Here is a 13916-nt window from a genome sequence, read left to right as displayed (position 1 = left end):
TAGTCCTTAAGAGGCTATATCAATGCATCGTCAAGACGGAAAAAGCGTTCCAAGATTGCAGATTTAATTTTGAATATTTTGTTGAGTTATTTGGCACACATAATACGTAATATACTAAAGAATGGCGGTACACAGTCCGATTCGAGAAATATATTAGTTTGTGGAAATTACTCTATAATTAAATGAAATATTACAAAAACGATTCTGTACTGCCATTAAGAAGAACAAAAAAATACACTTTCTTCAAATAAATTTATTGTTAATAAACCGGGCAAGCCCATTGACAAAAAATATACAATTAAGCAACATTTATAAACATTACAAACAAATACTAAATAAAATACAAAATTATAAAATAAATATGTATATAGAATTACAATTTAATTTAACACTTCAGAGATTGTTGAAAGGCACTTAAGGACAAGTTAAAAAAATCTGTCTCATGAGGCAACCGATTAGCATGAACAAGAAGTCTGACCAGGCCTATATTCACAGAATAATTAGTTCGACGAAAAGGAATATGAAATAGTGTATTTTCACGAAGGACGCGGGAAGGAATGTGGAAACAAACCAATTGAAGCAGTTCAGGTGAATGTATCATTCCGTTAACCAATTTAAAAATGAAGATGAGATCGAAATTAACTCGTCTAGTAGACATAGGATCAAGTTCTAAGTATCTCATCATATCAGAATATGAATAAGGTCTGTGTAATTTAAAGGCACAGTGCATAAAGAACCGTCTTTGCACTCTCTCCAACTTTTGAACAGAGGATTGGACAAAGGGAAACCAGATTATAGTGGAATTTTCAAGCTGAGATCGGACCAGAGAGAACACTATAAAATTCTCAGCGAAGAAATGTTATGAAAATCTCTTGTATGCCTCTTAATAAACCCTAGCTGCCTAAGAGCCTTATTACAAATAAAGTCAATATGCAAATTAAAAGATAAGTCTCTCTGAAAAATGACACCAAGATCCTTGACGCTAGTGACTCTCTCAATCAAAAAACCATCCAACTTGTAATCAAAATCTACCATTTCCACTGATCGATGAAACTGAATAACCTGACACTTGTTACGATTAATGACTAATCTGTTATTATCACACCAATTCGCAAATAAGTCGAGAGATTTCTGTAGTCTAGCACAATCAGAGTAATCCCGAACAGAACAAAACAACTTTATGTAATCGGCATATGCCAACACTTCGCAGTCAGTCAATGATTTAATAGCATCATCAATAAAAACTGCAAACAATAAAGGTCCCATGTGGGACCCCTGAGGCACTCCTGGGAGTGGGAAATACTCATTAGAAGTGAAACCATTCAGTTTGACACATAAAGACCTGTCCCGCAAGTAAGTTTTCAACCAGCAAAGAAGTTTACCACTCACACCAAAACATTCCAATTTATGCAATAAAAGGCAATGATCTACCTTATCGAAGGCTTTGAACAGATCACTATAAATGGAATCCACCTGTAAACCGTCCACGAAAGCATTTACAATATGATCCGTGTAAAGAAGAAGGTTGGTCGAAATAGAACGGCCAGGCGGAAAACCATGTTGAGCGGTATGTAGTTGATTTTTCAAATTATCTGTCAAGAAATCAGTTACCAGGGCTTCAAAAATCTTAGGAATGGCAGAAAGAATTGTTATGGAACGATAATTATAAACAAATGACTTATCACCAGATTTGTGTATGGGTTTCACATAGGCTTTCTTAAACTGTGATAGAAAATGGCCCTCTGCCAGGGATCTGTTAAAAATAAGCCATAATGGTCTACACAAAGAAAATGAACAATTCCTTAAAAACAAGTTCCATATCATATCAGGGCCAGGGCCTTTACTAGTATCAATATTATCCAAGCAGTCCAAAACTTTAGTTATTTTAATAGTAAAAGAGTGAATAAGGCAGTGATTGCTATCAGATGGATCAACCCAGTCATCAGGGTAAGATGTGAAAGTATTATAGACAATGCTAAAGAAGGTGGCGAAAGCATCAACAATTGACTGAGGCTCACCATAGACAGAATCATTCAACTTCATACAACCAGGAATATCAAAATTACTCTGCATAGAATTAACCAACCTCCAAAACGGTTTTATATTTTTATTAAGTAATTCCTCATAAAGTGTTTTATTCCATGCCTAGATTTTGTATCACATTGAAACTATTAAAATCGATTATCTATAACAAGAAATCGAACTGATTGATTTGACAACATTTAGCATGCCTATGAGTACAGTAGAACCCCGATTATCTGTGCTTCTCGGGACCGCAGGTGGCACGGATAATTGAAAAGCACAGATAATCCGAACATGTATTTCTTTGTAGAATACATATGTACGTATACACATACATACAGGGTGTCCCGGAAAATAGTGCGTTCCTTAAAGGTATAGATAGAAGGCACCATGTAGAACAAAAAACTCTTATAACATTTTTTTCTAAATTCAACCGTTTGACCAAAAAACTATAAAACATTTTGGAACGCAAATTCAAACCTGGCAACTCTGTGAAGTACAAGAATCTAAATGTAAATAGTCCCATGTTTAGTAAACAGATAATTTGAAAGAATCCTGTTTAGTGTCAACACCGAAAATGTTTTTGAATCGTGTGTTCATGAGTAATATTATGATATTATGTTGTTTATTTATGGCAGATCAATAAATGGAGAGGCATAATACCTACTAAAATTCTTTCAAAATGTTTTGCTGGAATTTCTCGTCGTACGAGTGCATGTTTCTCTATGAATTCATGTGTTCGCAAAAGTGGTGGTTCAGTTAAAATATGTGTTTTCATCTTATAATATGTAAGTATAATTCGTTTAAAATTATGCCATATTTCAACTACATTTTAAAAAAAAATTATAGTAAACAAAAATAGTTAGTATTAGGTTGGATTATTTTAAATACTGTAAGGCACAAACGAGTTCTTATTCACCAGTGCGTAACATGTTGCCAGATTATTTAATTTTCTGAAGATTAAAATTCAGGTATATGGAAACCAATGTAATCTTTTTTTTGGAAACGGCTAACTTTAGAAAAAAATGGTATAGGACTTTTTTGTTCTAAATTGTGTATTCTATCCATACCTTAAAGGAACGCACTATTTTCCGGGACACCCTGTATGTACAGCCGGTTCCTAAAAAACTGATATGACTCTTAGTAAGATTTGATCATTTTGAGCAGTGTATGATTGATCTGACATTATATTATATTTATTATGACAGACAAATAATAAAATAAACAAACAAACAGTCATTTTTTGAGGTTGAAGTTATCTGACACATTTTAAGATTTGGCAGTGACAGTGACAGTATGTAAATAATAAGTATTTATCCTTCAAAATATAATAAATTAAATATAATTAAACTCATATTCATTATATCACACCTCATCAAAAGCTTTTTACAAGAACATAGTCAGCGATTTTGATATGGCTTAGAGCCAGACTACATCAAGATCGCCTATTAATCGTGCTGGTAATTGCCTTGCAGCGGGACCAAAAACAAAAAGAAGAAGAAGAAGAAAGTACACTGCTCAATTTTCTACAAAATATGCTTAAGAGTCGTATCGTTTTTTTTGGAACCAGCTGTACCTACCATAAAAAGATAACAGAAAAAATAAATCTTTTATTATGAGTCTCTCTTTCGTCATATAGAGTTTCCGTCAAGTGATTTACGATGACGCTATTTTGATAAAACCTCAAAAATGCAATTTTAGTAATAGAAAATCATAGCACGGATAATCCACACCCGTATAATCGGGGTTCTACTGTATATTATTTATTATTATCACAATATTGTGCCTTCATCTTTGATAGTGTCACATACTACTGAAGCATTGTTGCCAAAGGTTCGCAATACTTTCGAAAAACGGTGCATTTACTATCTCACTATTAGGGATGCACTGATGTAGCCTCTTAAAATTTAAGAAACTATTGTATTTATTAACAAAATTTGTTTTACAACTTTTTTGTAATTGAGCATTCTACAGTAGAGTCCCGCTAATCCGAACTTCGGTAATCCGAAAATCCCCTTAATCCAAAACAGAATTTGGCAATAGATTTAGGGACCAACCAACTTTTTGTGTTGAAAAATGGTGTTTGATCGTATGTCTCAGCTGAATGTGTTCTAGTTATTAAAGGGTTCATTACTTCCTTCTTATTATTATCATAGGCTCTTATTTCATTTAAAACGAAAGTATGTACTGTACTTAATGATAGGTATATTATTTGTTATTTTTTATTAAATGGGTGTTTTAATAAAATCTGTTTAATCCGAAAAATTCAGTAATCCGAAAGGGTTCGGTCCCAATTATTTCGGTTTACCAGGACTCCACTGTACTTCCATTGTATAATCTTCGAGCTCAGCTGCAGGATGTATCACCTTTAGTGAAACACCAAATTCAAGATGATAATTTATTTCTGTAAATGACACTTCATATGAAGTTTAAACTAAGAATCATTTGTAGTCACATATTGACTCGTTGAAATTACTCAAAGGCACATCTTGACTCGTTGAAGTTACTTGATGGAATGAATCTAATGTATGCTCTTTCTTAGCTGCAGTATAAATTGGGTCATAGCCCACATGACTTTCAAACAAAGGATTTCATACGGGGTGATAAATATATACTGTTTAATATCAGATATGAATAAACATCCATTTTGTTCCATATTTCCTATGTTCTTATTCTATCCTCTCTGGTGATTTGAAGACATCTTCTCATAAACTCCAATTCAACTGTTCGTATTTTATTTCGTATTGTTGTCTTTGGTCATACTTCAGCTCCATATAGAATACTATTCAGCACTATGCTCTGAAAGATCCTTTTTCTAACTCTTTGTGAAATGTTCAAATTATGATAATGAATAGAAGACTATCCTCAAAGTTTTGTATACATTATTTTTCAGGAGACCTTTACTATATTCAATAGAATTTATAATTATATATTTTTTGCAGGGATTACATTCAGCAAGTATCCCTGGTATATTAGCATTAGATGTTCATTTATCAGACACAAGTAAAGTGTTGACAGGTGGTAATGATAAGAATGCTACTGTATTTAATAAAGATACTGAACAAGTAGTTGCCATATTAAAAGGACATACCAAAAAAGTCACAAAGGTTATTTACCATCCAGATGAAGATTTAGTTTTAACTGGTATGTATTATATTTTGTTTTATAAATATAAGCTGTCAAAATAAATTTACTAGAATACCATTTCAAGTATTAAATACTTTACTTTAGCAGAGTCCTGTTTATTTAAAACAGTGATGCCAAATTGGGGAGCGATTGCCCCAGGGTGGGCGATTTGAGATTTTCAGGAGGGCGATAGAGCGAAGGGGGCTTTTAGCATCCGGGAAACAAGAATTGGGTAATTGAGAAAAATGCAATACTTTCTATCGGATATCCATCGGATAATAAAAAGTAAATAAGTATACCAATGCATGCAGGTAATAATAACACAAATATCTCGTCTAGTAACAGAGGGCTATGAATCATGATACTTTAACTCTATTAATAGGTACTTATAGTCGCCTCGCAAATCGGCTAAAAAATTTAAACCGATTACAACAAAATTCAGTTTGGCAACATTGTATGAAGGGAACACGGGAACATTACAAGGGAAGAACATAAATATAGTCAAAGTGATGGGAGTAGTCAGAGCATTCATTGACGAACTATCGCATTTTTGAAGAAAATATGCAAAGAAGAGATCTGACCAAATTCCCCAACTTGAAATCTTCTTGTTCTGAGGATTCTGAGGATTTTCAAACATGTTGCCTCCACCTTCAAACATCGAAGATATGCAGTCCTGATTCCAAGATTTGACTAGTCTGAAAGTGCCAACTTGGTTTATCAATCCTTTCAGCGTGGAAGTTTCAACGGCATGTCCTTCTCTTCAAGAGAGCTCGATTGATTTGAAATATGATGTTGAAATTGAAAATTTGTTTCGAGAGTGTGGGTATGAAAAATTTTGGCCCTTGGTAAAAGTGTATCCAATCTTGTGAAATGCAATTAAATTACTTTAATTATTATTAAAATTTCAAATTAATTATTATTAGCATTCTCCACAACATATATCTAGTGGAGAAAGTTTTTAGTTCTGTAAGTGTATTGAAAAACAAACAAAGAAATAGGCTCGACATAATAGAAGCAAGGAATTTGAGGTTGCTATTATGTGAGTGACACCAGGCCCAAGGAAGCCATTAACAATTATTCATTTACATATAACCATTTATCATTTTACGAAATGTAAAAGTAAATAAAATTTAATTGGGGGAGGGGAGCGATTGTAGTATTCACAATTGGTGAAACCTGTCTAATAGGGTGGAACGAAAAATTCAAAGTCATTATTTTTTATGGGGATACAATATACATTTTAAGATTGGTAGTCTGATTTTGTGTTAAAAAACGGCATAATATTTCTAGACTGCAACCTTGAACGCATAAAGCCATCCTTTGATTCTGGTCCAGTTCTTTCCACGTATTTTGTATGACAAGGGCAGTTTAATAGTTCAGAGAAATAAGGGGAAAAAATATCATGTTGGTGACACAACCCCCTCCAGGCCGAAACCAAATTTTTTGAGTAGTATAGACGTCTATATTAATAACGTATATGTTTCCTGCAGCCGATTTTGATGATATACATAGTTATAAACAAATGAAGATCAAAAAACGGTAAATTTTCGCTTTTTTCGTCTATAACCAAAAAGTTAAGTATTTTAAACAAATTTGAGAGTGAGAAACTCATAAATCGTATAAAAAACTTCAATATGGCGTTTGCTGAATATGTCTATCCTTATTGTTTGCTTAGGAAATTGCAAAATAAATAATAAATTTTGAGTTTTTATATATATTCATAACTTATGTAAAAATTAACGTAAAACGTTCTTATCACACGGAATGCTGAGACTCCTGATGCTTAAATCATACCCTAAATTTCAAAGCAATTGGTCAAATAGTTTAAAAGGTATTTAATTTGTTTATCCCAAATTAATTTTTTTTGCAACGCTATAAGTCAGAAAATGATGAAGTTACACTAATACTTTGGATAGTTTATGAAAGAAGAAGATTTATAATATTAATTTAATTTAAAAAAAAATGACAAAAAATAATTCTAAATGCTGTAAAATTATTTTGCAAGAACATGTAAATTAAAAAAGGGGGGGCTAACTTCGTCCCTAATTGTGCTAGGACAATTGTTTTCCTTTCTAAATGTGTATAAAAATTCATTCTTTCCAAATATGAAAAAATAATTTTTCTACGGGTAACGGTTAAAAAGTTATTCTAATTGTTTATAAGTAAATAAAAAATTCAACGTGTTTTTGCAATATAATTTTACACTGTTTAAAATTACTTTTTGTCGTTTTTTTTTAATTAAGTCAATAGTATAAATGTTCTTCTTCTATAAACTGTCAGAAGTCTTATTGTAACCTCATAATTTTCTGACTTATAGTGTTGCAAAAAAAATTAATTTGGGATAAACAAATTAAATAACTTTTAAACTATTTGACCTTTGAAATTTAAAATATAATTTAAGCACCAGAAGTCTCAGCAATTCGTGAGATAAGAAGGTTCTAAGTTAATTTTTACAGAAGTTATGAATATTTATAAAAACTCAAAATTTATTATATATTTTGCAATTTTCTAAGCAACCAATAAGGATAGACATATTCAGCGAACGCCATATTGAAATCTTTTAGACGATTTATGAGTTTCTTACTCTCAAATTCGTTTAAAATGCTTAACTTTTTGGTTATAGAAGAAAAAAGCGAAAATTTACCGTTTTTTGATCTTCATTTGTTTATAACTATGTATATCATCAAAATCGGCTGCAGGAAACATAAAGGTTATTAATATAGATGTCCATACTACTCAAAAAATTTGGTTTCGGCCTGGAGGGGGATGTGTCACGAGAAAAATCTTATTTCTCTTGACTACAAGACCTCTATGTTGTTGTAATTCCCATAATCAATCATATCCGTTACTAGTTCAGAGAAATAAGGAAAAAAAATATCGTGTTGGTGACACATCCCCCTCCAGGCTGAAACCAAATTTTTCGAGTAATATGGTCATCTATAATAATAACCTATATGTTTCCTGCAGCCGATTTTGATGATATACATAGTTATAAACAAATGAAGATCAAAAAACGGTAAATTTTTGCTTTTTTCGTCTCTTACTAAAAAATTGGGCATTTTAAACAAATTTGAGAGTAATAAACTCATAAACCGTATAAAAAACTTCAATATGGCGTTCGCTGAATATGTCTATCCTTATCGGTTACTTATAAAATTGCCAAATAATTCATAAATTTTGAGTTTTTATAAATATTCATAACTTATGTAAAAATTAACTTAGAACCTTCTTATTACATGGAATGCTGAGACATATGGTGCTTAAATTACACCCTAAATTTCAAAGCAATTGGTCAAATAGTTTAAAAGTTATTTAATTTGTTTATCCAAAATTAATTTTTTTTGCAACACTGTAAGTCAGAAAATGATGAAGTTACAGTAATATTTTGGATAGTTTATGAAAGAAGAAAATTTACAGTATTAATTTAATTTAAAAAAAATGACAAAAAATAATTATAGATATTGCAAAATAATTTTGCAAAAACATGTGAATTAAAAAAATGGGGGGGCTAACTTTGTCCCTAAATGTCCTAGAACAGTTGTTTTTCTTTCTAAATGTGTATAAAAATTCAGTCTTTCTAAATATGAAAAAATAATTTTTCTACGGGTAACGGTTAAAAAGTTATTCTAATTGTTTATAAGTAAGCAAAAAATGGACATGTTTTTGCAAAATAATTTTACACTGTTTAAAATTATTTTTTGTCATTTATTTTTAATTAAGCTAATAGTATAAATGTTCTTCTTTCACAAACTGTCCGAAGTATTATTGTAACCTCATAATTTTCTGACTTATAGTGTTGCAAAAAAAATGAATTTGGGAAAAATAAATTAAATAATTTTTAAACTATTTGACCAATTGCTTTGAAATTTAAAATATAATTTAAGTACAAGAAGTCTCGGCATTCCGCGTAATAAGAAGATTCTAAGTTAATTTTTACCTAAGTTACGAATATTTATAAAAACTCAATATTTATGACTTATTTTGCAATTTTCTAAGCAACCAATAAGGTTGGACATATTCAGCGAATGCCATATTGAAGTTTTTTATACGATTTATGAGTTTCTTATTCTCAAATTTGTTTAAAGTGCTTAAATTTTTGGTAATAGACGAAAAAAGCGATAATTTACCGTTTTTCGATCTTCATTTGTTTATAACTATGTATATCATCAAAATCGGCTGCAGGAAACATATAGGTTAATAATATAGATGTGCATACTACTCAAAAAATTTGGTTTCGGCCTGGAGGGGGATGTGTCACGAGAAAAACCTTATTTCTCTGGACTATACATCTTCATTGGGAATATGTTTTAGCAAACTGTAACTTTGAATCCAGAAATAGAAATTAAGTCATTATAATCTGCAGCACTATAATTTAATGTTGGTATTTTGAATCTCCGGATCTTTTTTTTTTCTTTCTTTACTTTCTCTAGCTTTCGGCACTCTGCGTAGTCCCAGCTCCCGTATATGTTTTCGTTCATCTTTCATTATACCGAGTAATACATTTACGGGATGGGCAAAATAAGCATTCCTTTGGATAACGGCATCGACAATTTTTCTTTGGTCAACTGGTAGAAATCGTGAATAATGGATCATTCGGCATAAATGTTTTGAACCATCAGAACAGCTAGGATACAGTTTTATATAAAACCAAACTGGTGCATACGCTTTTTGGATGAAACTTACTATTGTTTGTTTTTTAACCAAGAGGAGTGATTCAAATTTACCGCGCCGTAATGTTTGTTTCTAATTGGTCCAACCACAGGCAAGTTTACTCCCTGTTATTAAATTTTGACACTAATGACATTTATGGAATTTTAGCACTTCTGTCATTTTATAGGTTTATTAAGTATATCGGCGATTTTTTGTGTTTTCTGCATTATTCCTTTAATTTTAAGATTTTTAGTCTACTTTTATAAAAAACACTTGTTTTTAGAACTCTTTAGCGATGTGTTAGTATAATATAATATGTATAGATTATCATCGAAGGCTGATATGATCAACGAAAAAAGAAGATGAATTTGGTGACTTTTATAGTAACTTTCTTGGGTGTGAATCTGTATTTTTAGTTTACTCCTCTTGGTTAAAAAATCAACTATAACATAATTAATTGGGGGCTGGGACATTCAGTTCCAACATACAATCGAAGCAACCGATTATCAACTGTCAGCCACCTTGCGTGTGATATTTTCCCAGGTTTTTTAAAGCTCAAATCACTAGGACATTTTCCCGCAGCAACTGCTTGACTGATGTGGTACAGGTACTTCTGATCGGTACTAAGGTTTGTTGTTTCTCGACAACAGCCTTCTCTTCACAGCGCTCCAGAAGTTTCCCTATTGGCCCTGAAAAACCAAGTGGTCCACTGGTGCGTCCATCTAACTGTTGAATTAAATGACTTAGAGGTAGCTCATTGCAATGAAATAAGCATACTAGCCATTGAAGTGAAGTGCCGCAGTATTTGCGACGTAGATGGTTGGAGTTTAACTGTTGACAAAGGACCAATGAATTCTTCTTCATGGTCATCTGCATCAGAAGAATTTGAGTCAGACAAGCTGTACTTATGAAAGGATGAGAGGAATCAACGGTAAATGCTTTAAGAACAATTTCGTCAGTATTATATTTTTGAGAACTTGCCTTTGCCTTCATGGTTCTTTCCATTTTCTTCCTTATTTCTGCAGATACTGCAATATCCACTGGTCCAATTGCCATTTTCGACAGGATCGTTGATCTTGAAGAAAAATTCGCCCATTTTGTGGTACTTTCTTGATTTAATCACCAGTACACAAACACACAGTTCCAGTCATGTTGCACTTGCAAGCCGCGATATTCAATAACTTTTTACACTCCTTTCGAAACTGGCAAATACTTTCTATTTATGAATCAGATGCTTGCTGAGTTTTTGTGTACCTATCGCTTAAGATTTTGATACTCTGTATAAATATTTTTAATCATATCTTGAATGCACTTATGCGATAATGTTGGAAAAGAAGCTTTTATTCATATTTGTTCTACTTTCGTTGCAACGGCATTAAAGACGTCGGCGATAGATGGATCTTTATTATTATTTGTCAACTTAAGTTCATTACGAATAAAGAGAAAGCACTTTAGAATGTCACACTTAGTTGGTAAAACACGATCATTTAAATTTGATCAGAGCCATATTGATTTTTTCGAAAAAAATATTTTTTTTGTTTTTTCATTTTTCAAATCCAATATGGAACCTCAAGATATTTTTTTATTTCAAAATGCTCTCGCACCGATTGTTTTCATCACCTGATACAACTTTTAAACTATAGCCACAACAATTTTTCTTTTCTGTTATTTTTTTTGACCTTTTTCGTTCCACCCTACTGTCTAAGGGGGCGATCATAGGAAAAACGTTGGGAACCACTGATTTAGAACACATCTTGAAAATGCAATAATGAATCATTTAAAATAACATATATTATGTGAGATAAATTCCTACCAGGATCTAGAAACTGATCTAACTGTCCAAAACAAGTATCTGATCTATCCCAAAATATCAATAACCTTTGTTCTGGTCTCCAACCATATTTTTTTATACACTGTGTCGCATGTAAGATGAAGACAGCCCTATATTTCGGCTGTCAAAATAAATGCAGATTTGAAGTTTTGCAGTCATACAGTTTGAATGTTCACATTTTTTAAGATACTTAACTGCAAATTTAAATTTTAAACGCAGCCTACTGTGACTCCACAAACAGGCTAAATTTTCGATATTTTGCTTCGCTTAGAGATATCGGAACAAATTATTTGAAAAAGTTCCAAATGTTGTTCTAACCCCACATACCAATTTTCAAGACAAAATTTGCACTTTCAGTTTTTTTCATTAGTTGTAGTAAAACCTAAAATCGGCTTATCGAGATGCATTTCAGAACAGCCGAGATGCAGACCTATCGGAATTTTAGGGTCCTGACTAGAAATAATGAAAAAACTAAAAGTGTGAAATTTAGTATATGGGTTAGAATAGTATTTATTTTTTCCGATATATTTGAATGTAGGTTGTTTGGTTTTAATGAGTTTTGTTTGTAGTAAGTTAACATCATGTTTAAAGCCTCTTCCATTGTCAACTCCACTTGTGTGAGTGTTTTCCCCTTTACGGCGATACCAAGGTGGTCAGCGTAAACAAAACTCTCAGTCTGAGGGTGCATTGGTTGGTCGTTGGTGTAGATGTTAAATAGGAACGGCGCCAGAACGCTTCCTTGAGGTAGGCAATTTTTTTGGGTTCTCCATCTGCTCTTCTTTCCATTTAGCACAACGTAGAAGCGTCTATTACACAATAGTGATCTAATGATATTTACCAGGTCATAGTCAAGCACAGTGTTATAGATCTTAGTTAGCAAAGCTCTGTGGTTTATCATATCATAGGCCGCTGTGAGGTCTATCAAGGCTACTCCCACTATCTCTTTCTGTTCAAATCCCTCCTTTATGTACTCTGTTAGGTTCAGCACTTGGCCTGTGCATGATTTACCTGGTCTGAAGCCTGCTTGTTGTGGGATTAGTTTTGCATCTAATTTTTCCTGGATGCGGTTCAAAATGAGGCGTTCATACAATTTATACAAATGGCATAGCAGAGATATCGAAGGGTAGCTACCCGGTAGTTCAGGGTCTTTCCCAGGTTTCAGAAGGGCTACTACTTTTGATTTATGCCACAGTTTTGGAATCTGGTAGGTAGAGCGACAGATGTTAAATAGATCGAGATCCCATTGTCTCGCTTTTTCCCCGAAGTATTTTATCTGCTCTGTTAGGATTTCGTCCACCCCAGGTAATTTTCCATTTTTCATACAGTCAATACCATTTTTGAGCTCTTCGATGGTAAATGGATTTCGCAAGAGAGTTGTTTCCTGGTCTTGAGTTCTTATGATCTTTGGCGTTTTGCAACGATGGTTTGCTTTGCCATTCAGAAGCAGTTGGTGGGCTATCTGATTTGGGGTTATTGCACATGGCTCTTTCATCTCTGTGGGATCACCATTAAATTTTTTGATCATATTCCAAGCCTGCTTACTACTGTGCGTCATATCAATTTTACTTAATTTCTCGCTCCACCGTTTTTGTCTGGAGGCGCTTAGTATTTGCTGCAGTCTCTCCCCTATATCTGCCGTAACTTCGCTGAATGGGTCTTTACTATATTCTTCGGTATACTTTGTCATAATGTCTTTTGCTTCGTCATTCAGACCAGATATGTAATGTTGTTGACATCCTCTGGGTATATGTTTACATGAGGTTCGTTTTACAAGTTTGATGAACGCATCATAGTTTTTGGGGATCGGGACTATATTTTTCACTTGTGTTTCCAATTCATCAGTATATTTTTCCCAGTTGGCTTTTTTGAAATTAAACCTTCGTTTGAAAATGATTTTGGGAGCTTTTAAGCGTTATATACGGTTATTCCTACGGGCCTATGTTGTGTCTTTGGTATAATGTTCTGTACTTACGAAAGATCTTATACTAATTTTACAAGATCTAATCCAATAAATTCTTTCAACATATGACCCATGCTATTCACAGTATGCACTGTATTCCTACGCTTTAAAAATATCTATCTAGTTGTCAACTCTTTCAATGTCTGTAGACTATGCAGAACCAGACCAATATACTTAACAGCTTCTTCTTTGTGATTTAAGAAAACAGCATTTTCTTTTCCATTGTGAATTTGATTGATTCTTTTTTACAGTTAATATCCATCAAACATTTATTCAGTATTTTTGATCCATGAGGTTATGTAAGTGAGTAATCACAAAGGAGGATAC

General features: G+C 32.7%; 1 protein-coding gene across 3 annotated transcripts in view; it reads left to right on the top strand.

Moving 5' to 3' along the window:
• LOC114337179 (pre-mRNA-processing factor 19) overlaps window positions 1–13916 on the top strand; it is a 63620-nt gene that overhangs the window by 5567 nt on the left and 44137 nt on the right. For all 3 annotated transcript variants that reach the window (XM_028287581.1, XM_028287582.2, XM_050643981.1), the window contains one exon: window positions 4965–5166. In XM_028287581.1, coding sequence (XP_028143382.1) covers window positions 4965–5166 — 202 coding nt within the window. The remainder of the gene's footprint in view (window positions 1–4964; window positions 5167–13916) is intronic.

This window comes from Diabrotica virgifera, chromosome 2 (assembly GCF_917563875.1).
Source record: "Diabrotica virgifera virgifera chromosome 2, PGI_DIABVI_V3a".
Classification (NCBI taxonomy): Eukaryota; Metazoa; Arthropoda; class Insecta; order Coleoptera; family Chrysomelidae; genus Diabrotica; species Diabrotica virgifera.
This window is presented reverse-complemented; position numbering and strand designations above follow the sequence as displayed.